Source organism: Hyposmocoma kahamanoa, unplaced genomic scaffold, assembly GCF_003589595.1.
Source record: "Hyposmocoma kahamanoa isolate Upper Pololo Valley unplaced genomic scaffold, ASM358959v1 65, whole genome shotgun sequence".
Taxonomy (NCBI): Eukaryota; Metazoa; Arthropoda; class Insecta; order Lepidoptera; family Cosmopterigidae; genus Hyposmocoma; species Hyposmocoma kahamanoa.
The window spans coordinates 17,498,685-17,526,385 of NW_020653853.1; the positions used below are offsets into that span (position 1 = coordinate 17,498,685).

Sequence of the window (27,701 nt, forward strand, 5' to 3'; positions counted from 1 at the left end):
TGTTTCACGCTTTAATGTCTGAGTATTTTCAGTAACATCATAATATTGTATCATTGAGATCTGGTGGTGGATACCTGGTGACTTTATAGTACAAATCCAACCTAGTTTAGGCCAGACTTCCACCTCACAATTTAACTGTACGATGTTCCTTAGTTTAATTACCCTATAAAATGTGGAAAAGAACAAAAATATTTTTTTTATTTAATATTAAAAAAAAACTTTTCAGGACAGAGGTTTAAGGATTCTACGAACAAAATTACTAGATAGCTTCTTTTTGTTTAAATAGGAGAGTTATAAAAATCACATTTTTAAGTACCTGACGACTTCGTACATTAAAAAATAAAATTGTCATTTCAAGAAATGGTTATTTCAAGAAGTGGTCAATGTAAGACGTGGTCAATTCAAGAAGTCGTCCTTTTTAATTGTGATCATTTTTCATTGTGGTCCTAAACTGCCGAAAGGGAGTAAGTAGTCCGAGTAGTCTACTGTAACATATTCATTTTCACAGTTTCATTTGTTCCCCATACAAACTTTCATCCCTTATTTCACCCCCTTTAAGATTTATTTTTGTGACAAAAAGGACCCTATGTCGTTTACCAAGGTACCCATCTGTCTCTTTAGCAAAATTCATCAAATTTAATTTGGTTCGGTGGTTTAGGCGTGAAAAGGTAACAGAGTTACTTTTACATTTTTTAATATTGGTTTGGATTTGTTTCACGTATTTTTATGATTTTTACATGTGATTAAAGCACTTTTGACACTTTTGACGGCTTTATTATACCGAGGATATTATTTTACCAATTATTTATCAACTTCATTGTAATATCATTTAAGAGAAAAAGCTATGATGAAATATTCATTGAAGTAATAATAATTTAAAATGGCGACAATTTTTACCGACTTCTCAATTTGACTGTATTTTTTTGTCTACATTACACGATTACGTACTCTAATATATTTGTAAACCGAATTCGATGATTCTTCTTTTGTTGGAATGAAAGTACGTTCATAGTGGTCCCATTCAAATTTTAAGTAAATCTCCCACCATTTAAGGGTGGCAAATAAGGGGATGAATCCATTTTATAGGATTTAACCAACTTTCCGTTAACAGGGGGCCTACCACAACCTCTTAAAACAATATAACTTTAACCTTACATTGAATTTTCGTACCATAACGCGCTTAAAGTAAGCTTATTGTAATGTTACAACTATAATGTTTTATTGGCAGCTTTGTGACTGAGCTGTCAAATTTAGCAATCTTAAAAACGGATGCAATGGAAACAATATTATTTTCAGTTTTATTGTCTTAATATTGATTTGTAATGATTAAAGATTGAGTTGAACATATTTATTTACATATATCTCGTCAATGTTTTGTTTATTTTTTATATAATAGCATATAGTAAATAATTATTCGTTAAATAAAAATACGCGGTGTTTATTTCGTAAAATTATAACAGCGCCATCTATATGCTCCATGGCGAAACTAACACTTGACACTAGATTATAGTTCCGAATTCACAACGTGACTATCAAGACTCAGCTTGTTTTATTTATTTCTTCATGAAAATGCGGAAGGAATAGACAATATTGGGAAATCATTCGTTCTTTTAATTACTTTTGCAATAATACATTGCTGGTTGACAGGTTCGTCATGGTACGATTGTGAGTAATATTATAATAAGCCTACTTTAAGCATACATTGAAATAATATTGTTTTTGGAAAGATTATGGTGGGCCCCCAGTTTTCAATAAAACTTTGGTACATAAACGTAATTCCACAAATTTTTGAAGTTGCTTTTTTTACTAATTTTTTTCAGGTGCTGAGAATATCAAATGGCAAGACCAGCAACGATGGTGTGTGGATTGATGGAGCTATCCACCCGCGGGAGTGGATCAGCCCAGCGGTGGTCGCGTATATTGCCGATTGTCTGGCTAGAACTTTCGATAAGCAGCCGGAATATATCACCAACAAGGACTGGTTTGTTTTTTTTCTATATGTTCGCATTTGAGCTCAATCTCACCTGAGGAAAAGTGATAATTAGGTACAGGGTTATTTGTAAACTACTGGCATCTTCGCAGGTATTTTCTTTTAACATCATAAACAACAAATTTTCTTCCATGACTTTTCAAAACTATAAATTTACAAAAAATTAACTTTTAAATTTGTATTGTACTATTTGACACTTTTTAGATCAGTAGTTGTTAGTAACGTAGTAAGTTCAAACGTGCACGCGTCCTCCCCGATGGCTACCACTCGTGCTACAAGCGTTATGCACACAGTTATCACAGTTTAGGACAAGTTAATTATTATTTTTTTGTACGATGTGATAATGATGACGATTTATTAACAAGTCCTATGTGCCTGTAGTTTCAGCACTCTTACCCTTAAAAAACCGCGGTATGACAGCTTGACGGCAAAAACAGATACTTCCCTGGACTAACGCTTTCACGAGGATCTCTACTGCTACTAAAACTAATACTAAGACTGGCCTGACATTAAGTCAAACCGGGATCTGTGGAAATCGAGGGGAGAGCCATTAGTCCTGCAGTGGGACGTAATAGACTAATTTAACAATTAAAGGAAGAAAGAAATGTGGATTTTTTCGGAAAATAACCAATACCAAAAAGTATATTTAACCGACTTCAAAAAAGTAGGAGCTTCTCAATTCAACTGTTTTTTTTGTGTGTATGTTACGCGAAAACTCGCGCATTTGTAAATTGGCAAATAGATGTAATTCCACAAACTTTTCATGTCAGTTTTTTTAATTAAAAAAAATATACTTGTTTATTTTCTGAATGCTATTAACCAAACAAAAGGTTTATGCTTTGTAATTTATATTCAGGTATTTTCTCCCAATATTGAATCCAGACGGCTACGAGTACACGCACACGTCAGACAGAATGTGGCGCAAGAACCGCGCTCACTACGGGCAGTGCGTCGGTGTTGACCTTAATAGAAATTTCAGGTATCTAGCCTATACAGTCTCACCACGAGAGGGATTGGAAACTTTTTTTATACAACAACACGACGAGTTTTAACAAGTCGTGGCGCCTGGTCAGAGATTACTTAATAGTTACTACTTAACAGATACATCACTCTCATACAAAATCAAAAATACCTAGGCTATAATGGCCTACTAAATCTGACTGACACCAGTCGCTCATTACGAGCAAAACGGAACCTAAGCACGCGCAATGAGAAGTGAAAATAACGTTGCCCACCGTGCGCAGTCGTGCAGAGCCGAATGCTCATAAATGAAAGACTTGTATGAGCGCTTGCGCCGACGTCGGCGCACTTACCGCGTAACCTTGAGCAAGTGACGTAGCCTTGGCGTGGTGGTAAGCTACACGCCGGTCTATAACACTCACAGCTTTTAATCGCAAAGATATGGGGGATTGCCACTACGACGATAAGTTGACAAGTCCCATACACCTGGAATTTCACCATAGCCCTTACCTATCAAAACCGGAACGCAGTAATGGTCACATTACCGCTTGACATTCGCATTACTGTTTGACGGCAGAAACAATCAATATTATCGAAGATTGTCCATTACTAAAGACAGTTTCAATTCATTCCAAGTTCAAAGAAATATTGTGTATTTTTTTTTCCTTTTCTTGTACTTGGTACTTGGTGCAACGGGCTGGTATCCGCAACTCGACGACAAAGCGCCTATTTTGCGTGTGGTGGGTGCAGGGTCCTCCAGGAATCTCAGCAGCCTCCTTCCTTTTCTTGTAAAATAGCCTTCAAATTAGATGCTTATAGAAACGCTGTAGTGGCACCAGACGCGCCGCTACAAATTTTTACGACATAACACGCGCTCGCCACTTTTGCAGTCACAATTACTGCTTAGATAAAGATGTATGGAAAGAAGTATAACGCACACACTAAATAAATAACGCACACACTCAACATTGCCCCGCACTAGGGAAAACCTGTGTCGCGGGTGCCATGGACACACTCATAGACAACCACAAATTACACCCAAACTCACGAGAGAAATAATTGTAGGCCATACAACTATTTCTCCCGGCCCGGAAATCGAACCTGGGACCTCTGCGTCGCAGTCCGGCATGGTAACCGTTCGACCACAGAAGCAGTACGATTCAAAGTGTATTTTATTTAAGTTTTAGTTAATTGAAAAGGTAATCCCTACAATTTCTTGCTCGTTCTTCTTAGGGAAGTCAGCACACCGAACGAGCAGTAGCTTAAAAAACGACGTTTTCAAGTGTAAAAATTTTACGTATGTAAGAAATCGATATCTCCCACACGCAAAATAGGCGCTTTGTCGTCGAGTTGCGGATACCAGCCCGTTGCACCAAGTACCAAGTACCAAAATCGATATCTCCTATGTAAATTGTTGTAAGTTGAAATACCATTTTTTGCTTTTTAACTTAAATCTGCTTATCACGAATAGTGGCTCAATCCAAAATTGATCTTTTTTGAGATTTATTTGGAATTTCATTGTGATTGGGATTTCAAACTTTTCATTGGTTAGGATAATCTCTCAACATTGCGATGGTCTTTGATTTATTAAGCCATCTCCATGATGAATGAAATGCTTTTTGAGATAGGCCACTATTCTAGAAAGCGATTGATCGATATATCCTTTTTTATACATTATTATAGGTTCCATGTTTGAAAGTAAACATAACACTAAGTGATTGCCTTGCAAAAAATGGTATTTTGACTTACAAGAACTTACGTGAGAGGTATCGAAATTATTATTTGGGTTTGTCTTTGACCAAAGCACGACAAACGCGTGGCTGTCGCACCATTTTCTCGCCACAGCAGCGATTCTACTTTGAAGGCGCTCTTAATCGTATTTACAATCTCATTTGATGTCGAATGGTGATGCAGCAATTCTCTCTAGCCCTAAATTATATCTTTTCAGCTGCGGTTGGGGTGAAAATGGTGAAGAAGGTTCATCAAGTGACCCTGGTAACTGCTTCTACAGAGGACCTGAACCATTCTCAGAACCTGAGACAAAAGCAGTTAGAGTGAGCAAACTATCTATCTTATTTCATATTATAGATTGGAACTTTACGCAAGTGTAATATTCCATTTGTTTTAGCGGGCTATCATGGAAGCTAACACAACTTTCAAGGTATTTCTGTCATTGCACAGCTATGGAGAAGTTATCATATTCCCGTGGGGCTATACTGAAGATCCCTGTTCTGACTATGTCGAACTGTTGGAGGGTGGTACAGCAATGGCTAAGGTACGGTTTTGAAAACTTCTGACCAGTTTTATTCGATAACTTTTAAAATGATTAATCACTGAGTCTAATTCACCGGGCTGTGGCCTTCGCCAGAATCTTCCGCTATCAAGTGTTGGAATAATATTCCACCACCACTTAGCTTCTCAAATCTAAGTTCGCTTTCAAAAAACATCGGCATTTCTTAACACTTTCTACAACGGAGGTTAATAAAATTAATAATCCTTTAAAATTAATAAATGTCGCACATACTTCCGAGAAACTCCCATTCGGCTACCACGGCAGCACATACAAACTATTCTTATCTTATTATATAGGTATAACAAATAATCTGTTAGGTTCATATACTTATGGAATATAATTATTTATTTATGGTGTTTGTTTTCTTCTCAGTCAATTTTGATTTCTGTTTTGTGTGTTTCTTGTATTAATTATTTCAAATAATTGTGTGTGCTTGTGGGAAAACAGTAAACGTTTTATCTATCTATCTAAGCAACGTTTTCTTTTCACAGGCTATTAATAAGACGAGCGGACGCATATATAAAGTGGGCAGCACAAAAGATCTTATGTACTACGCTGCAGGCACGAGTATAGACTGGAGTTACGGCGTCGCCAACATCCCCTACTCTTACATGGTGGAGTTAAGAGATAAAAAGAACAGATTCCTTTTGCCCGCGGAAGAGATTCTAGAGACTTCGTTAGAAATTTTTAACGGGGTATTAAATCTCATGAAGTTCGTGGACAAACGTAACAAAGGCACACAGGCAGGATCTAAAAGCAAAGCCGCGTTAGTCGTTACTTCTAGCCCAGTATAATGTATAAGAAATATCTATTCATATAAAATGTGAGGTGTCGGTTTTCGAAAATAACTGCGTTTTGAAGGAATTTAATTTTGTTACAAGTCTTAGGCCGCAAGTTCGGAATGGAGCCGGGCGTTCAGGGTTTGCAGGGGTGTGTAGAACTGCTGTTACGAATTTGTGGCCTTAGAGCCTATGCTGACGGCGTATTTTATACGCGCCGTAAACGCGTGTACACGCACCGTAGACGCGCTGTGAACGCGCGTGTGTATTTTGATAAAAGATAGATTTTAGTTTTGTTTGTTAAATTCAATTAATTTCTTAAATGAAGCAACTACGTGAAATTCTAAGTTTAAACTCCAGTGGAGTACAAAATCTTCTTGCTTGCAACGCGATGTTTGCGTGCGTTTGAATCAATTCACTACAGCGCGTCTGCGGCGCGTATACGTATACAAGTACGTACACAAGTGACGCGCGTATACACACAGATGACGCGCGTTTACGGTGCCGTAATAATACGGCGCGTATAAAATACGCTGTGTGCGTAGGCTCTTAGGGCGCCTTCAAATTAGACGCTTGTATAGTCTGTCTTTTAAGCTGCCAGTTTTCATAAAATTTTGAATAGTCGTTGTGTGGTAGTTGTTGTCGACAGTTTTATCCATCGATTGTGAGAGAAAGTAAAATTTTGCCGAAAATGTTTGATTTGTAAATGTTACATTCTAATGTAAATGCCAGAGTCTCGATGGCTCTTAGACAAATTTGAATATGTAGTGGTTAACATCAATATAGTAAGTAGGAAAAAATATACTAGATCTACTAGATCTACTACATGTTTTAAGATCTGTATGAGTTTGTGTATGAGAAAGGTAAGTAATTTTTGACACATTTTAAAATTAAACAAAAAATATATTAAAAGCATTGTGGTGTCATAGTTATTTACGTTTGCAGTTTGACGTGTTTACGTCAATCATCTTTTTTGCCAATCATTGTCTACTGAAGTCTTGCCGACCAGTACAAAAAAAATTACATACCACATACATTGATATGGCTTCGTTAAAATTTCAAAGATCAAGTTTATTTACTCATGGCAATCGGCAAGATTAGAGACCCGCTTGTAAATCGTAAATTGTGACCTAAAAGCACCTCATTTGTCACTGATTTATCGATAAACATACGCAATGTTTTTTGCTTGATATTTAAGTGGATTCTTAAAAATTGTTGCTACAAAATCATTATTTTCAAGTGAAAAAAGTTTAGTAGACAGCCCTTTGACACAAGTAATATTTCGAAGTGTCATGTGACAAGTTAACATTGCCAGGTGAAAGTCATTCGATTATTCTAATATTTAATGCCACGAGATTCTGGTGTACCTATACTAATTGCGTTACTGCCTTTTTTATTCTTATTTTAACAATTGGCCTACTAGAATCGAAATGGCGGATTAGATTATGTATATTAAATGAAATGAAAAACTTTAAAATATGTCTCCTGATTGTGTTTTTAATAGACATACTACTAAATGTAGTGTATATGTGTGTATAAGTTTACAAAAATTAACAATTTTAATGAACCTGTGCCCGGTTGTACGAATAATGAGCCGAAGATGATTCAAATGAAACAATTTGGGCTATTTATTGCATAAGCGTCAGTCGATAATCGACAGAATATTTATCGATTGCAATCACTAGCTGCTTGCAAGCGGACAAACTGTCATTTTACTCCGTATTCAAAAAAAACAGAACATAGAAGCCCTGCAGTTGCGCGTCTGTGATGCTGTAGATGCGCCTCTACAAATTTTCATGCAACATGTAGTCTGCGAAAGCTGCGTAGCTGCGCTTCTAAATACTGTATGAAAATTAGTAGTAGTGCGGCAGTAGTGTTTCTATAAGCGTCTAATTTGAAAGTACCCTTAAATCTGTGTCAATAGATTCATATGTCGAGTTTTTAGGTTGTCACGATTGCGAGACGTTGGCAATGAAATTATTTTTATCGCATCTAAATCGAGTATAATTGTCTTTTCAAACGTTGCGGGCTCTTCACAGCGCCCACGGTTACGTTTGACTGATATAAATGGATATAATTAATGATATAGATTTATATAATCACGCTTTTTGTTTCCGCTATATTGAAATAAAATTTAGAACATGTTTTAAATATTATACTTAATAGAAACGGCTCAGCATTTTCATTTTAACCCTTAGCGCCCAGATATACGGAGCGTAAGTTTTCACGCGGCCGCTACACGGTGACCGCCCAGTTACCACGCTTTCACGTACATTCGTGGCGAATCTGGATTCTATAGTCTAGGTAATAACATTTAAATTCCTCTGAATAACACTACCGCGCGGTCGCCGCTTATACCAAAGATAAATAAGACTCGCCCGCGCAGCCGGGACGCTCATTAAGTTAAAACGTAAAAGCTACACGAATAGAGCGTACTTTACCATGACAGTTACGCGGTCGTGACCGCGCGAGATCGCCATGACATTCATATGATATGTATATTCGCTGGGTTGCCAGGATTTTAAAACGAACAGCCGTACAGATCAGCCTGTTCAGCATTTGGCATTTTGGTAAAAAAGCCGGACACCCTACCCCCTACCCGGTTTTAAATTATAGTAAGTTTTAAACTAACATAAAAATACACCATCATTATCAACTCATTTATACTCATTTATAAAAAGAAAAATTACGACATTAAAGTGATGAAAGTACATTTGATGTAGCCATAGATTTAGTATAATGGTTCTAGCTATAATTTCGTTCTGATAGAGGTACTATTTTTTTTAAAGACAGGTACTAAATAGAATAATTTAGGTACGTTTTTTGATACTAAATTTGTCAAGATACGTTAAGATATACCCGCTATTCTAACTCTCAAACAAATACTCCCTGGCCGCGCCACATAAGGTATTAGGATATTAAACAAATCAACAGTTTAATAAGATAAATAAATACATCAACGGGAAGTAGATTAATGGTACTTATTTTTAAATATATCTACGCATAGTTAAAATTTACAATCACTAGGTAGACTCGCTGCAGAGCATACTCCCCAGCCGGACCACAACCTACATCTAATGACTTCTAAACGAATGGTAATTTATTATAACTACACTTGCTATCTGAAAAGTAGCATTTAGGTAGGTTTTTTTGGGAATATTGCTTTCTTGAAAGTGTATCACGTATTTCCAAATCCAAAGTGACGCAACATGAGAGTCCTGCTTTGCGGCCAGACCAAATAAGTAGTTAATATTTCGTAATCTATCGAGGTACTATTAATTTCGTTGTATGTATAGGAAAATAGAGTTTAGGAACCAATTATTTTGTACTACTGTATCGGAGTACTTATCACACTGTTGGATTTTTTTAAATATATATAATAGACACTCTCTTGGCCACAATCTCACCTGATGTTAAGCGACGATGTGACCGACGATGGAACGCGTTTGCCTAAATATTGGCTATTCACTTTAGCCTTGAATAGCCCCAAATTGTACGTTTCGGGAAACACAGATAGAGCAGAGTATTTTATTCCTTTGGCGCACGTATCAGAAAGGAGGAAGCAAAGCGCTTAGTACGAATTGCTGGTATATCAACGACATAAAGATGGAGTGTTCTGGACCTTTTAGTTTAGAAGTCTACCGAAGGAGGAACGGTGAGGGTGGAACTAAATTGAAAGGTTCCTGCGCCCACTCCCCGAAATGTATTCGATAGAAAACCAACAAGCAGGCTACTTTTCACAAGAGAATTGTTGATAATAAGTCTCTTTGCTTTTAGCTCCACCGAGTCCAAGGCAGCTAATGGTAATGGGCAGGGCCGTCCCAAAGGTGACAGCAGTACTCCATAAACGATCGAACTTGTGCTTTATACAGATTTAAAATCTGTTAAGGTGTGAAGTACCGCCTGACCTTGAAAAGTATGCCTAGTTTTTTGGCGGCAATTTTTGCCAACCAATCGATATATCGCCCGAAGTTGGGGTTGGATGGTCAGTCCAGACCAAGCAGCTCAAGGTGGTCCACTTATCGGCATGGATAGATCTCGGAAAGTCGGAGTAAGGTATCGAGAACTCCGTTTTGACGAGAAAAGACACGCCTGTGTTTTAGCTACATTAAACCTGACCCTGTTCGCGTCTCCCTTGTCGGAAACTGCTTTCAGGCTCAGTTTCAACCGGGTGACGCCTCTCGTTTACACCAGATCTATTCGCTGTTGTCTCGGGCATCTGGCACATAACTCTCTACCACTGTGCTGTCGTGTGCGTGTGTGCGTACCCAAAGATACCGGGCATCTTCAACACGTCATTGATTTGCAGAAAGAATAGAGTGGCGAAGAGGACAGATCCCTGAGGTACATTTATACCATGAGGAGCAGACGAGTAATCATCTACAACTACACGGAATGACCTATCGTTCAGAAAATCGCCTATCCATGTGCAAAATCCAACAGGAATTCCGTAAGCTGGAAGCTTATTTAACAGGCTATCATGCCAAACCCTATCAAAGGCCTTTGATATGTCGAGAGACACGGCAAGTGATTCACCGCATTTCTCGACAACCTCGCCCCATAAATGTGTAGCATACGCAAGAAGATCCCCAGTAGATCGACCACGGCGAAAACCATACTGTCGATCACTGAGAAGATCGTTAGCTTTGAGGTATCCAAGGAGACGGCTGTTCAATATACGCTCCATAATCTTACAGAGTATGGTGCTGATTGCGATAGATCTATAATTAGTTGGGCTGGCATGACAACCTTTCTTAGGTACAGGCTGTGCATTTGCAAGGTTCCAGGTTTTCAGGAATTGTCCAGAACTCATAGAGAGGCGATACAGGCGAGTCAACACCGAAGACAACTCGGGTGCACAGTTCCACAGAACAATCGTTGCGATCCCGTCAGGCCCACTGGCTTTGTTGACATCTAATTTGCGTAAAGTTTTCAACATCTCTTTGTGACGAATAGTGACCTTCGGCATTTCTGAGTCACAACGAGGTAGTGTAGGTGGTGTTTGCAAAGTAGCGTCAAGGCGGAAGTTGGAAGCAAAGAGAGAATCAAAGAGATTGGCTCTCATTAAAAAAGAGAATTGGCTCTCATTAAAGGCGGAAGGGATGACCTGCAGAAATTCGCCTCGACCGATTTAGAGAGTGACCATATTGCTTTACTCTCTGATGGATATGAAGCTAACCTGGCCCAATACGACTAATATGGCCGAAGCGAGCTTTCTGTATCGCTTTTTTGCAGGATCTAGCGGCTTTATTAAAGACTTTCTTCAGACGGACGGTTTCCGATCGACGATTTCAGATTGCTTTAGCGTTTCTGCAGAAGCACACTCAGCGTTAAACCAAGGGCGAGCTTTGCCGCTGGAGGAGACATCGAAATACGGAATAAAGTATTCCATAGCCCAATAATCACCTCAGAGACGGCAGACGCGCAGCACGTCGGATCGTCAGAAGAGACACACAGCTGCCGCCAAGGATAAGATGCAAAGAAGTGCCGCATCGCATCCCAATCTGCTGACTTGTATCGCCACTTCCTGCTAGCCGTTCACGCGATTCATGCGTCTCTGGAAGCATACCACACCTAGAGGTGCCGGTGATGATTTTATACCGATTTATCGGATATCGAAGTTATAACAGGTAAAAGAACTAATACTAATTACTATTTCGGTAACTACTCTAGCAAACCATAAAGTTTTTAATGCCTGGGTCTGTCATTTAAAAAAAATAAACAACTTCAAAAATACGTCACGACAATCGTGTATGTTATTGTTTGGGCTGGTGATGTCGGTGTTTATTTATTGAAAACGTACCGCAAGTTGCGTTTTTTAAGTTTTTTTATTTGAGATGTTTTTGTTGTAGTACGGAGGGTATTTATTTAGCAATGCAGAATAATAATTTTAATTTTTTTAAACTTATATTTAAACTGAATCCTTTTCTAATTTGCGAAACCAAATAGCCGCCATTTTGCGGTAGGATGAGCGCATCGCGTGAGCGGTTAATAACTCTCCTACTGAGATCGGGTGGGGAGTAGACAGATACAGATTTCACCAGAAAATGATCGGATGTCCCTAGTGGGGATAAGACCGATACTTGATAACGGTCTGGATTGGTTGTCAGCAGAAGATCCAGGCAATTGGGTATGTGGTCGTCAGCGTCCGGTACCCGGGCAGCGCAACTCACCAACTGGGCGAGGTCTAGCGATAGATAGCTTAGTAAATTAATAATAATAAAATTTATTAATAAAAAAAATTTTCTTTATTTAATATCTAGCATTAAGTATTTATAGGTATTAAAAAAACGTTATTCATAAAACATATGTATCAATAGGTATTTTTCAAACGTTACCTTAACCTTTTTCAACCTTATTGAACAGAACCTCACGGTGGTCTAGCGCTGTCTTGTTTGCTTTTTCAGACTGTCACTTCCGGGGAATAGCGTCTCAATAATTAATTATTGTTAATTGTTATTAATAATGAGTAATATATTTAATTATTTTAAATAATGAGTAATATATTTAATTATTTTAAATAATAATGCTCCAGATAACCACGCTAATTGCCTGGTCTCAAACCAGAACATCGAGATCAGAACCAATATAAAAAGGTTCATTTCCCCAAATTGATTCTACCGGGAATCGAGTCCGGGACCTTCTAATCCAGCACCCACAGTGCAAACCGCTAAGCCACCGAGAAAACTGTCTACGAAAATAGAAAGCTTTTGTTTTGTAGTCAGAAAACGCTGAAATTATTCGTCTGAATTTTGGAGTGTTTTTTTTATTAATGGTTTTACGGCTTTGGTTACTTTGTCCTTTTGAGCCAATCGTCAAAATGATCTCGAATTATAAAACGGAAATACTATACACAAAACGTAAAATTAAAACAATTTAGTTAAATTTTTATTGAATTGATATTCAATTTTCTTTTGTGAAATTACTCCACTAGTTTGTTATAATTATTAATACACAGATCGAACACTCAGAAAAAATTCCTTCGATCCGGTCGGATTCGAACCGACGTCTTCTTGCACACCGTACACCGACCGCAAAACAATTTAGATTGGCCCCAAAGTGTGATGATAAACCATAGACAAGTAGAAAAGATATTGCATAAATAAAATAAATTTTAGTAAAGCCATTAATCTAAAAAAAAATCTATGTGAGCAAAATGTCAAACACTGTCAGTGTTTACATAAAAAATTTTAAAAATTAAAAAAATTATAAAAATCGAAATAAAAATGTAATTTTTCAAGAAGTACGTACAGTTAAAAGTCAGTAAGCATACAAATAAAACTCGTTGAATAATAAAATTTTGCGTATATAAATTGACCCATAATACAAAGTGTCTTCAAAATGAAAAATTATCGACAAAAAGAATGTTGTCGGCGTGATTCCCGTAGAGCGAATGATCGCTACACAAAATCGACGCTACACATTGATTTCAATACTAAGAACGAGTCCCCAAACAAAGTAAAAAAAGACTTGTTTAATGGTGTAGATAAACAACGAAAGATTACATCTTCTTTTATATGCACTTGTGCTGGACATAATCAAAAAGAATTGGTACGGTCATCACAAAATCATGATGAAGCATTACGACCTTCTTCGTGTACATGTCCACATGGGCATTATCACGACGAAGAAGTTCGGCCCGCTTCGTGTCCCTATGGGTACAAACACGACCGAAAGCACAGTCACGGGTCATCCATAAATACAAATCTACGTCCGATACCACAGAATCGGAGCAAGTCCACGTCGGAACACATGTGCACTCGTAAACATAAATTTTATTCAATTCATGCACCTCAAGAACCACTTATACAAATACCAAAAACAATATCTTCTAAAGAAAACCGCAACGAGGTGATACGACCGTGGACCACATCAAAATCACAGCGTAAAATTATAATACCTTTTTCTAAATCTTATAAGAATGGTAAAGTATTTGTGTTGTCTATAGTACTACATTAACATTAAGTAGCAACTGCTTCATATCGTATCGTTAAATTCGCATATCCAAATATTCGTTTTATTCGAATTTGGTATTCGGATTTTGCAGTCGTCACGAATCGGATAATTCGAATATTTCGAATAGTACGTAATAATGGAATTTAGCCGCTTTCAGTTCCACCTCCTTTCAGAAAAGAGCTGATAGAGATCCCTAAAAAATGGCCTTCCCCAGGGTAGTGTGTTAGCTCCAGTGCTAATTAATATCTACACGAACGATCAGCCTCATGCATCAAACACTAATCAATCATCAAACGCTTCATTTACGCTGACGATCTGGCCCTGACATTAGCTTAGCTGCTTCTATGATCAAAATTCCTTGCGGACGAATCCGTCAAAGACCCAGTCCTGCGCCTTCCACCTGCGTAACCGCGAGCTTCGACGGATCAGACGTCGCTCGACATCCGATGGAGGGATGTTCCGATTGCCCCCTGCTCCACTCCAAAATACCTCGGTATTACCTTGGTCTATCCAAGCTCAAGTTAAGGCTCTAGCCTTAACCTATAAACAGCACTGTATTAACACCAAGCAGAAAGTAACCACTCGGAACAACCTCCTGCGCCGCCTTATATCTAGTAAGTGGGGAGCGTCTCCACAAACTTTGCGAACGACCGGACTAGCCCTTTCCTTTTCGGCAGGCGAATACGCCAGCCCAGTCTGGAGTCGATCAGCACATACGCACCTGGTGAATACAGCACTAAATGACAAATGTCAAATTATTACTGGTTGTGACGTGGCTAGCTCCCTGGAACCCCATTACACTATCATGTGCCGGTAATCCAGAGGCTAAAAAGTCACCATAGCTTCATTACAGAAGTATACCCTTTGGTCGGGTAAACTGAGCAGGCCTGAATAAGTCTCCGGAAGTAGAGATACCCCACGGCGTCACTCATCTCGCTGTCGGAACACACCCCTCCTGGCCATGATCCACCTTGGCAAACTTGGAAGTCCCTAAATAGATTGCGCACCCAAGTCGGCCGAAGCAAGGAGAGCATGCACGGGTGGTGTCTCATCCACAATGGCACACCTTTTGTCCTGGCCTGCGTGTCCTTACCTGCACATGCGAGGACCTGTACAATGCCACTGATAATGCTATCTCAGGCGCTAAGTATTGGCCCTCACAAATATAAACGTCACAGTCGACAAGCCAAGAAGAAGAAGATAGGAATTGAAGCTGTTTTTCCGGATTTAAATCACGTATATTTCTTTTTTCAAAAAAACCAACATTTCGGACACTTTACAGGTCCCATGGTCACGGTTGACTGACAGTCAATATAATACGCTAAACTTACTTACTGTAAGCGCTTTTGCGCACTGCATCCGATTCATATTCGTTCCGAACCTTAGAAATGACGGTCCGAAATGTCACAGGGATAATTTTATTTATAAGTGTACAAGCGATTTTCGTTTTTTCTCGGATATGAATCGGACTTAATGCACAAGCGACATCCGAAGTGGGTCTGAGTTTTCTAGACTTGTATAGTCTCGGATTTGGAACGAATAAGAATTGGATACACTGCGCAAACGCGCTAATGATTACCCTAACAAAAAAAACTTTCACTTCGTTTACAATACCATTAATATTTTATATGTTACAATAATTGGCAATTGGTATTACTTACTATTGTCCGATATCAACTGATTATTTTTATTTTTGTTATAAATATTTGACTGTTTTTTTTAAAAACCGATGTAGTAAATATTCGCTTTATCCGTTTTATTCGGATAAAGATTTAATATTATTCGAATTGTCCGAATATCAAAAATGAGCGAATATTGCAAGCCCTAACTGTAATGCTTGCCATAGTGTCAAGAGATTTGCCAATCGACGTAAGGTACTCGCCTATCGTTGCGCCATACATACAGGCATCGGGTTTGGGAAACTACAAAAAATCTTTGCCTCCAAATTACCTCAATGTCTCAAGACGAAAGTCTTTGACCAGTGTGTGTTGCCAGTGATTACATATGGATCAGAAACGTGGTCCCTCACTATGGGCCTCATAAGAAGGCTCAAGGTCACTCAGCGGGCAATGGAGAGAGCGATGCTCGGTATTTCCCTACGTGATAGAATCAGAAATGAGGAAATCCGTAGGAGAACTAAGGTAGCTGACATAGCTCGAAGAATTGCTCAGCTGAAGTGGCAGTGGGCGGGGCACATTGCTAGGAGAACCGATGGCCGTTGGAGTGGAAAGATTCTTCAATGGCGACCGTGCACCGGACGACGCTCAGTGGGTAGACCCCCACCAGGTGGACCGACGATTTGGTGGAAGTCGCGGGAAGCCGATGGATGCGGGCAGCGCAGGACCGATCGTCGTGAAGATCGTTGGGGGAGGCCTATGCCCAGCAGTGGGCGTCGTATGGCTGAATGATGATGATGATGACATACAGGCATCGAGTATATAACCAGAAATAGAGATGAAATGTCATTTAATTGGTTTGAAAACTATTCTGCCATATCATTAGAGACAACTGCGCCCCGATTGGCTAGCCCCAGTTCGAAACAATTGACGGGTGTCGTCAATGGGTGTCGTCAACTGTTTCACTTCAAATCGACCAGTTAACTTGAGCTTTGCTATAATGGACGAAAATTGCAAACTTACATATTTAATATTTAATTACCAATGAAATGTGATTCCGTTTGTTAAATGTTTTGCTATTTTTCCCTCACCACCGAACAGCACGGCATTGTTAGAGATATTATCTTTATTACAATAAATACAGAATATTTTTTGGAATATACGGAGACCTCCACACAGGTCAGTGGTTGGCCTGTCTATATTTGAGTGCAAACGAGAGTTGATATATATAAGAGCTGTATCGCTAATGTGTTACCAGGAATATATGGCCCTTATTTCGTCTCTATTTCTGGTTATATACTCGATGCATACAAGAAAGGAATAGCGAATAAATAGCAACAAAGCAATTGTTCCTTTAGTGGTGCTAAAATATATGGAAAATTTAACCAGGCTATTATTTGGTTTTTTGTTAAGAGCTCTCAAAATCTAGAAAGTCTGAATTAAAAACAAATTATTTTAGACCTGCAGTTTCCAGAAAATCGTTAGGGATTTTTAATACTATGTCAAGTAAACCGGAACACAATCACACGAAACGAAATCGATTTTTATGTAAATTTTTTGGCTTATTGTGCAGTGACCAATGCCATAAAAAATATTGACAGATCAGATGTCAATGTCATTCTTGTTACAATTTAACTAGCCAATTGGAATTGAGATTTCGAATATCTTGGCGTTTATGTGTTGCTGACTTTTGGGGGTTTCTTTTCTATCGCAGTGTTGCTGGTAATTAATTTAACCAATGTACCACACTTTAGTTTTAAATAAATAAATAAAAAATGTGGGTCACAATGTTATTTTTTTATTATATTGTTAAGATCTTTATTTCAAGCTTATATCTAGCTAAGCATTTGAGTCGGGTAAAATTTTTCTGGGAATAAAGTACCAAGCTCTATACTAATTGCGTATATGCCTTTTTTTACTTAATAATTGGTACGTAGGTATTCATTTTATAAATATTTTTTTAAATATTTGTAGTAAATATGGCTCCTCACGGGTCACGAATTACTTGGAGCGACTACCACCGACTGAGTGTTATCCACGAATTTCTGGACTGTTTAGAAAGTGCAAATCCAACCCTTTGTTCTGCGCATGTTATTGGACGTTCGCTTGAAAAGAGAGACATAAAGGTTTTATTATCATATTTAATGATTCGCAATGTTAATACAATAGTGTATGAACTCAAAAAGTGGACTTTCTCAGAATCGATGAAAAACGAATTACTCACATCCCGCAAACAAAAAAATAATAATTTCTTTTTTTTAATAAGAATTATTTTGGCTAGAACTAGCCCAGATAAAGTGTATCTCATTTTGAGTTAAGTAGATATCTTTTGATTGTTTCTTACAATATTCTACGGACGGTTTTTTTTTGACGTGTAGAGTATCAAATTTTACGTTCAGTAATGATATAATATTAAATTTCACATATTCTGAGTTATTACACTATTGTAATGACAGTGCGACATATCTAAAGCACTAGCTTTTGTTTCCCGTACTAATAATGTTATATAAAATTGAAATATTGGCAATGAAACTATTTTTTGCACCAATCAACGTTTTAAAATATTTACAGGTCCCATAGTCACGGCTTACTGAAAAAATAATTTCATTTCCAAGGTATATCACGAAAACCTGATAACTCGACAAAATATAAAATATTCATATATACCCTAAATGGAAAGCACCATTCTGGGATTTAGTGTCGAAACACAAAACTGCAATGCGATGCATTTGCGAATCTTCTTTGTGTTTTTTTCCTACACTTTCTTATCAATAACAACAGAGTTTTTACGATCCATGTCGCTACCAAGTTTTAAAAACAACTTTTAAATCTCTATAAAAGCACAAGTTTGATCGTGTATGGACTACTGCTACCACCTTTGGGACGGCCCTGCCCATTACCACTTAGCTGCCTTGGACTCGGTGGAGCTAAAAGCAAAGAGACTTATTAGCAACTATTTTCTTGTGGACTCGAAGCTACTAAATCTAAACAAAGCAAAAAAGTAGCCTGTTGTCAGTTTTCTATCGGATATATTTCGGAGATTGTGTGCAGGAACTTTTCATTTTAGTTCCACCCTTACCGTACCTCCTTCGGTCGTCTAGAAGGTCCGGAGCACTCCATTCTTATGTCGTTGATATTCCATCAATTCGCACTAAGTGCTTTGCTTCTTCCTTTCTGATGTATACGGCAAACGAATGGAATACTCTATCTGTGCTTCCCGAAAAGTACAATTTGGGGCTATTCAATGCTAGAGTGAATAGGCGTTTTTTAGGCAAACGCTTCACATCACATCATGTCGGTCACATCGTCCCTTAAGACCAGGTGAGATTGTGGCAAAGCGTGTGTCTATTATATATTAAAAAAAACATACGTTCATTACGGTTGACGATCGTCGAAGGAAAGGTTACTCGAACCGTGGCAATGAGATTGCCTTGCCGCATGAAATCGCATCGCAGATTATTGACCGAATGCGCAGTACAATTCTGCGTTCAGTGACTGGCAAAATATATTATTATAAAATATATAAAAATATAAATATATATTATATAATAGGGGAGCAAAATAGCCAGGCTTAAATAGAATTGGATGAGCCGCGTTGCGAACTGAATACAACCCGGTTGTCAACGACGGGGAGGATCGAGAACATTGCTTTCTCGATTTTGATGGGTTTGTGAGGGAGTGGTGGAAAATCAGCAAAGATAGGTAGCAATGCCTCTACCACGAGTTTACTGTGACAATTGTCGCTAGCGACCGCGTAAATTACTTCAGACTTTTGTATGGCAAATTAAACAGCGTCTCTAGCGGTCATATGAAAAATCAACATTTTGTATACAAACATTTTACGCGGTCGCTAGCGACAACTGTCACAGTAATCTCATGGTAGAGACACAGTGGAGCATTTTCGGGGAGACTTTTGCTATAGGTTAAATAAAAGGTACCTAGAACACTTGGCAACTTTTTGGTGACAAAACAAGAGCGCATTTGATGTCCAACTCCTTGAAAAACGGCGGCCCAAAGGGTGGCCTTGTTGTAACTTTGTAATAATAATATTAAAGCTTAATTTATTCCCTTAATACATAAATTCAATAATAATAAAATACGAATTCAATGCATTGAATTTCATGATCAATAATAATTATAACATTATTATGGACCTCTCTTCGAGTAAAGACCTCCTCCATTTCCACAGTTTCTAATCTTTCACCTTGCTCATCCTCCCATCCAGTCTTTGCCAGCAGCTTTGTTTATTTCATCTGCCCATCTCTCTTTTGGTCTCTTTGGTTGTCATTTTCCATGCTGGCGACGTGGCAAGCCCATTGCCATTTTAATTTTATGCAGTGTTTTAAAGCATTGATGACATTTGTGGTTTCTCTTATATCCACATTGCTTACTCTATATTTTCTTTTATTTTCAGTATGCTCCTCTCCATTGCTCTTTGAGTTATCCATATTTTATTTCATGTGCATTTATTATATATAATTTTATAATAACGTTATAATACATCTTTTTGATTTCCTTTTTCGCCTATACACCATGCAGCTATTGAAAGTCTCAAACAGCAAAGCGGATAAGTGCGGAGTGTGGATGGATTCTGGGATACATGCGCGAGAGTGGATTGGACCTGCAGTGAACACCTACGTCGCGAATTACATTGCAAGTCATTTCAAATCGCTGCCAACTTACATTACTAATAAAGATTGGTAAAGTGTTATTATTTAATATCTATAAATGTATTGTAATTAAGTTTTATTGAATGTCATTTTTTACCACCATGATATTAAATTATTTTTGTAAAATTACTCAGCAGTTTGTTATAATTATGAATACGAACACTTAGAAAAAATTCCTTCGATCCGGCTGGATTCGAACCAACGTCTTCTAGCAAACCGTGCCAGACGTTATGCCAACTAAGCCTAATTGAGACAAAATATTTATAACTTAGTTTGTCCCAATTAATTACACTACAATTGTGTTATGATTCTTGTAGTAAAAACAAAAGATTTCTTTACCTCTTTAACAAAACAGAAAACAATTTTTTTTTTTCATAAAATAACCACGAAAGGCCATATATAAATATATATATAAATATTGTAAATTAAGTCATCTCAAAACCTTCCGAAACTATAACTTTGTTTTAAGCTCTCGTGTTTTCGCAGGTTTTTCTTACCAGTGGCAAATCCGGATGGCTACGAATATAGCCATACAACGGATCGAATGTGGCGCAAAAACAAAGCTTGCGTCAACGGTAAATGTGTGGGTGTTGACCTTAATAGAAATTTCAGGTGCGTTCAACATACTTTCTCCGAATGAACATTATTATAACGATAATGAGCGGTTACAGCCCTGTAGGAAAACAGTGGGTCGGTAGTTCAATTACGCAGGACGGCCATATCTGTAACTTTAATTTCTAAGTTGCGTATATTTGTGAATGTTTAATAGCCAATACCTTTCGCTAATGGTGAAAGGAAATGTCGCGTAGAAACATCCAGAAGGAGGTTGACGACCCTTGGAAAAAGTATAAAATCTACAACCTGTTTTAGTCCAGCAGCATGGTGTCGTTAAGAGCGATGCCAGAGTGGCGTTGGCGTTGCATTGCGTCGTCACAACACTATTATTTCAACGCACCGAGAGCCACACGAGCAATAGGCATTGCAACGTAACGCCGCTTACTTCCGCTCCGCAGCACCCCTCCCCGCTTCGCCTCCTGACCCCTTGTCTTATGAGCGTTGCGTTCATCGCCGCGCATCGCATTTAGTTCTAATTTGTCCGAACATCGCAACACGCCGATGCAACGCATCATGTGGCATCGCTCATAATATGGCGAAGGGAAACATCGCGGCGAAACTTACATGACGAAAACGGTTCGCAAACTTTTGCTAGTTTACAAATTGAGCTAGTGAGGCTCGGAATTACTCGTATAATGGGTATAATATTTTAAATAATACTTTAAATATTGTACAGGATAATTTACTTCAAGCAAACATCATTTTATTTTTATTTTTAAAAGTAAGTAATACTGCATTCAAATACTTTTAAAAAGTTGTTTGCCTCATCTAGGAATCAAACCGAGCAAATGTGGAAAAAAGCACCTTTATTTTTATCATGCCAACCGAAAAAGTCACTTATAAGGATTAATTCCTTTCAAGTAACATAGTATCATAAATTAAAGCAACACGATGAAATTTTCCACTTATGTTTAGTAAAATTAAATAATGCGTTTTTCTGCCGATATTCGTACATTCAAGATGGGGCTCCAGTTCATAAAATAACATCTACTATATTTAATGTACTTTCCCTCCGTGTCGTATAAACGTGGGGCACCCTATATATGTACTCATGGCCATATAATAGGACGCTGAAAAAGGTTGAATAATGATAGCAACGTTCATTATAAACCAAAGTTTAGCCAAATTAATCAAAAGATTGAAGATTTTCTTTCAAATAAAACGTTCAGTGCCTCTACCATGAGATTACAGTGAAAATTATTGCTAGCAACCGCGTACGAGCGGTGACATATGGCGACTTTAGCAACGACGCAAACGCGATGCAGTAGCAATGCAGCCTCTAATCGTCTACCTTTACACACCCGCGCGGCTTTAAGCAGCGATGCAAATGCGATGCACGTTTTAAGTTAATTAACTAATTTACTAATTTGATGTATTTATTAATTTCACTTTTAAACGTACAATTTACAAAACAAAACAATGTGAATAAACCTATACAGATTTTTTGTACATAATGATGCAGTCGCGCGTTTGCATCGCTTCTAAAAGTTACCGTGTGTAACCACTCTAAAATGTTTGTTTACAAAATGTTGTGTCTTCTTCTGACCGCCAGAGGCGCTGTATAATTTACCATGCAAAATTGTGAAGTAATTTACGCGGTCGCTAGCGACATCTCTCACTATAAATTCGTGGTAGAGGCACTGGCGTATTTTGCCAATGGTTCATATCATGTACATTATTATCATAGTTTAACTTTTATTTAGGGTTCCTCTAAATATGTTCATGAGTATATAAAAGCAACTGCCGCGCAATCTCATTACGTTGGTCAGAAATAGCTGTACGTGTCGCTTCGACTCGAAAGGTAATACGAATAAAGCAATGTTTTTTTTCTAACACTTTTTCCAACTTCATTAATACAGTTTCGGTTGGGGCGGCCAAGGTTCTTCCGATAATCCACATAACAGCTTCTATCGAGGCTCCAAACCGTTCTCGGAACCAGAATCTTGTGCAATTAGAGTGAGTGTTGTTTTACTGTCCGTAACTCTTAATTAAAGACTAATTGAATGTTAAAAGACCAACGAAACTTTGTTTGAAATTCTGTTTATTTATATTTAAATTCTTAATAGATGTTATTATAAACATGACCACCTACACCATCAAGTATATAACCAGAAATAGAAACGAAATGTCATTTAATTTGTTTGAAAACTATTCTGCCAAATCATTACTATGACAACTGCGCTCTGATTGGCCAGCCCGAACTCGAAACAATTGACGGCTGTCGTCAAATTGTGTCACTTGAAACGACCGGTATAACTTGAGCTTTGCTGTAATGGACGAAAATTGCAAAATTACATATTTAATATTTAATTACCGATGTAATATGATTCCGTTTGATTTGTAATTGGATGTTTTGCTGTTTTTCCCACACCACCGAATGGAACAGCTCCCCCATAGTTAGAGATATTATCTTTATTACAATAAATACAGAACATTTTTGGAATAAACGGAGACGTACACACAGGCCAGTTGTTGGCGCTGTACTGTTTCAGCTTTCTAATTTCAGTGCAAACGAGACTTGATATTTAAAAGTGATGCAAGGCCCATTTGCCTGATGAGTGGCCAGGGATCGATGGCCCTTATTTCGTCTCTATCTCTGGTTATATACTCGATGATGTACACTAATGACAATAGAAAGATTTCAAGGAACAATTCAAGGACCACTTTTATACTTATTGAGTTTTTGGGTTTTCGCTATTGTTACACATTGAAAATGAGTCTATTTTAGCGGATCGAAATCGCGTTTATTTGTTTTTTCAAACAATCCAACGTTTCGGGCCCTTTTATAACTATTATGACTATTACCTATAATTTAACTTTTATATCTATTAATTAAATTTTTATTGAATTGATATTCAATTATTTTTTGTGAAATTACTCCACTAGTTATAATTATTAATACACTCAGAAAAAACACTCAGAAAAAATTCCTTCGATCCGGTCGGATTCGAACCGACGTCTTCTTGCATACCGTGCCAGACGCTATACCAACTAAGTCACGGAACGAACCAACGGACCTCATGAATTTTTCTATGTGCTTGCGTCGTGTCTTTGTACTTGGTCTTTTAACGACTTTTTAGTTTTTATATCTATTGTCAAGAAAAATAGGGTGGTTTTCATTAATATTTGACATGACTTTATCATCTCAGTCGCGGCCATAGGTCGTGTAAAGGGCCCGAAATGTAGGTTTGTTTAAAAATACAAATAGTATTTGTACATAATCAATAATACTTTGTGTATAATTAATATATACTGCTGGACTTAATCCGTTTGTAGGATTGAAGCACATTTTTAAAAGGAAATTGGAAAAAGTCCTTTTTGAGAATATTTGAGTGTATCATTTACAGAATTGGTTTATTTTCTTGTTTCGTGTCTATTTACTTTACCTTTTTTGCTATTTTATTTTATTATATTATTTATTTTATTATATGCTTATTAATGTAGGTACTTTTGTGTTTGTTTTCTTTTCTTTTTGAGGTGTTAACTTTTACCATAGTTAGATATTTGAAAATGAAAATGTGGACAACTGTAATTGACGCTAACTAGCTTTACCTAAAAACATTCAATATAAATCGTTATTAATAGCTGTTGTTGTTCCGAATAAAATAAAATAAAAATAAGTGAAATACTATTCGAGTATATTATTCTCGATTTAAATATAAATAGTTCGTTTCGATATTTTTTATTACATTTTTTATTATATACACGTCACTTGCTGTGATCCTGACACACATCTTTCGCCTCATCAACACATAATCAATGACTTCGTATTTGTTCATAGTGGTAGCATTTTTGATCTTTCAAGACGTTCACTATTTGATCGTCGTAAGTTCGTCTTGGTTCACGCTCACCTTTTAAATCTCTTTCGTCAACATTTTTTCATTCATCCTCAAACGACTTAGACATCTCTCTCTTTATCTTGCATCTTCTTCCACGCACGCATATTTGTGGAATAAAGTTGAGTGATAGAATGAAGAATATAATAATACGTGAAAGATGTAGCTTTAAAGAGTAGTTAATAGAATAGAGAAAGGAATGTTGAGGTGGTTTGGGCATGAAGACCGAATGGATGTAAGAAGAATTACCAAACGGATTTATGACGCGATTGTGGATTGGAAGGGTTTTAAGAGGATGTCACAGAACGACTTACATTTACCAGATCAGTGAGGTCGTCAAAAAGAATAAAAGATGTTTACGTGAGGGTCGAAAGTGTGTCAGGATAGAGTAAGTTGACGTTGCTTGGTCTCTGCCTAAACCTGCTGTGGAACAAGGGCGTGAGTTTATACATAAGCTGTATAAGCTCACACCATTGGCGTGAAAGAATACATTTTCTTCTCACACTTTACCGCAATCTGTCCATCACATTTTTTTTTATTGATATAATATATGTATATTTTATCAATTAGTTTTTTTTTAGAGCCGGGTGCTCTGTAACACAGGTTAAGCCTATTAAGGACACCAGACTTTCACAAACTAAACTATATTGAATAACACGTAAACGCCATAGGTATATATGTATAAATTTTTGTTTGTGGAAGATAATAAAAACATTTTCATAAAGTAACGATTTATTTGACATCTTCTAACATTGCCTTCGTACAACCTTACTTGACCTTTATACAAAAACAATTGGAATTAGTAAAATGTTTTTTTTTTTTAAGATTTTGTGCAAAGCAGAAACAGAGACTAAAAAAAATAAATATGATGACAGTTTACATTAGATTAAATCAAAGAATAATACACGAAATTCAGATAAACGCTAAATCTACCTCGAATCACTTGACAAACTTATACTAGCGGTAATTTAAAATAAATTAAAAGAAAGTGACAATAATCTAATTTTTAAATTTCCAACATTTTTTCTTATCTAAAATAATGAAGTAAGATAACCGACCAGACTTTTGATTACAACACTGAATTATTTTGCGATGTTTTCTAGTGTTCCGCTAAATTTGCCGGTTTGTGTATTTATCATTTATTTCCAGGATTTTATATCTTCTGGTTCAAAAAAGTTCAGATTATACGTCACACTTCATAGCTACGGAGAAGTCATAATATTTCCTTTCGCTGATAACGATACCTTGTGCCCTGGTTACATTAGACTGTTAGAAGGAGCTACAGTTATGTCTAAGGTAATGGCAGGAATAATAATAATAATAACGCACACACTCAACATAGCCTTGGGAAACCCTGTGTGGCGAATGCCATGGACACAAACATAGACAACCACAAATTACAGCCAAACTCACGAAAGAAGTAAATGTAGGCCACACAAATATTTCTCCCGGCCCGGGAATCGAACCTGGGACCTTTGCGCGGCAGTCGTGCATGGTAACCGTTGTGCCATGGAGGCAGTTCTATTCATCTTGGTTTTATCTCGTCGATGTTCACTAATTTTTAAAATAATTATAAGGAACTCATCCATTTTAATCTCTGTCTCTTGAGATACAGGTTTTTACCTAGTTCAAGAGTCAGTGTCGTTACTTGCTACTTCCTGTTCCACTTTCATTGTAATTGTTTTTTTCTGAAACCGTTACGTGTATTATTGTATCTATTTGTAATTTGTGGAAATAAATAAATTTTTATTATTTATTTTATAGTTTCCTGAATGTTTCACTTAGTGAGATGCCACACGGGCGTTGCGTTGTCGCAACTGCGTTGTACACTTCAGTGGCGAGGCGTCCATATAACTCCATTCCCACTAACTTGCCTAAAATTTTCCACGTATAATCAAAACACTGTACGAGACAGCGCGCATACACTACTACTTAAAAACATTTCTCAAAATATTAATAAACGTGTAGTAAGTAACCTGTCCTTGATAATACGGAGCTTCCCGATAAATCTTATTAACCAATCACAGCCCGAGTTAAGCCGTAGTTTTTCGGCTTTCATTTCATTCTTAAAACCTACGCGCGTACATTAAAATTCACGCACACATTCGCACAAGTCAGCTATCATACATTGGTAGTGTACTAACCTTTTTTTTACTATTATGACAAATATTATAATAACATATAAATTAAACTAATATTTTGTAAATGTTGAACGATAAATAGCGTTACAAAAATGTTTGTTTAGGTGTTTTATTTTACTAGGCCTAGCCTACGTAAAGGAAAGAGAAGCTCGTGTTAATTAGCAGTTTCAATTAAAAAGTAAAGTAAAAATAAAGATAAAGATAAATTTATTCTGTATAAAAATTTAACCTAAATACATGAATCTTATTAAATAACCTTTTGTTTACATATTTTGGCCAGACTATCGCAAACAGTGATATTATTGTTTATTTACATAACTTTAATTAAGGTTCAGTAGTGCAAGTTAATCTAGGTGATACCTATACTAAGTAAAATTGCTTACTTGTATCTTAGGTATCCAAATCAGTGCTTATAACATACTGGTTAGTCAACATATTTTCAACATATTTAGTTCAATAACTAATTATATTAGTTAGCATCTTAACTATTATTAATGTTACGTAACAACAGATACTAAATTTTTGATATCATTGTAGTTTAATCCTTTTAACCAGTCTTTTAATGGTTTTCTTACATTGAAACTTATTCATAGGATATATACATAGTAAACGATTTATTTTATTATAAAAAAAGCTACCAAGAAAGCGAAAGAATCTATGGGAGTGTGCAGTTCGAAACCGTTCAGTGGTACAAACAATGTCTGCTCGTCTTTTGCTGGTTTGGAGTGAGGGGATATAGGACGTTAGTGTATGTTTTTTTGTTACGGTTATTAGTATGAACAACTGACGTATAGAAAGTACATCACATTTAGTAAGGAGTTCTGCAGTGGGAAAACGAAGTGGTC

At 37.1% G+C, this 27,701-nt stretch overlaps 2 protein-coding genes across 5 annotated transcripts in view; both read left to right on the top strand.

Annotated features, from left to right (window-relative positions):
* Positions 1-6,611, top strand: part of LOC113231209 (carboxypeptidase B-like) — a 31,751-nt gene extending 25,140 nt beyond the window's left edge. For all 4 annotated transcript variants that reach the window (XM_026465405.1, XM_026465406.1, XM_026465407.1 and 1 more), the window contains 5 exons: positions 1,821-1,981; positions 2,847-2,969; positions 4,899-5,004; positions 5,079-5,225; positions 5,735-6,611. In XM_026465405.1, the coding sequence (XP_026321190.1) occupies positions 1,821-1,981; positions 2,847-2,969; positions 4,899-5,004; positions 5,079-5,225; positions 5,735-6,037 (840 nt within the window). In that variant the 3' untranslated portion in view covers positions 6,038-6,611. The remainder of the gene's footprint in view (positions 1-1,820; positions 1,982-2,846; positions 2,970-4,898; positions 5,005-5,078; positions 5,226-5,734) is intronic.
* Positions 6,612-13,345: 6,734 nt separating this feature from the next.
* Positions 13,346-27,701, top strand: part of LOC113231549 — a 28,006-nt gene continuing 13,650 nt past the window's right edge. The window contains exons 1-6 of the mRNA XM_026465871.1: positions 13,346-13,946; positions 17,569-17,720; positions 20,134-20,294; positions 20,751-20,876; positions 22,739-22,835; positions 25,865-26,011. Of these exons, the coding sequence (XP_026321656.1) occupies positions 13,364-13,946; positions 17,569-17,720; positions 20,134-20,294; positions 20,751-20,876; positions 22,739-22,835; positions 25,865-26,011 (1,266 nt within the window). The 5' untranslated portion in view covers positions 13,346-13,363. The remainder of the gene's footprint in view (positions 13,947-17,568; positions 17,721-20,133; positions 20,295-20,750; positions 20,877-22,738; positions 22,836-25,864; positions 26,012-27,701) is intronic.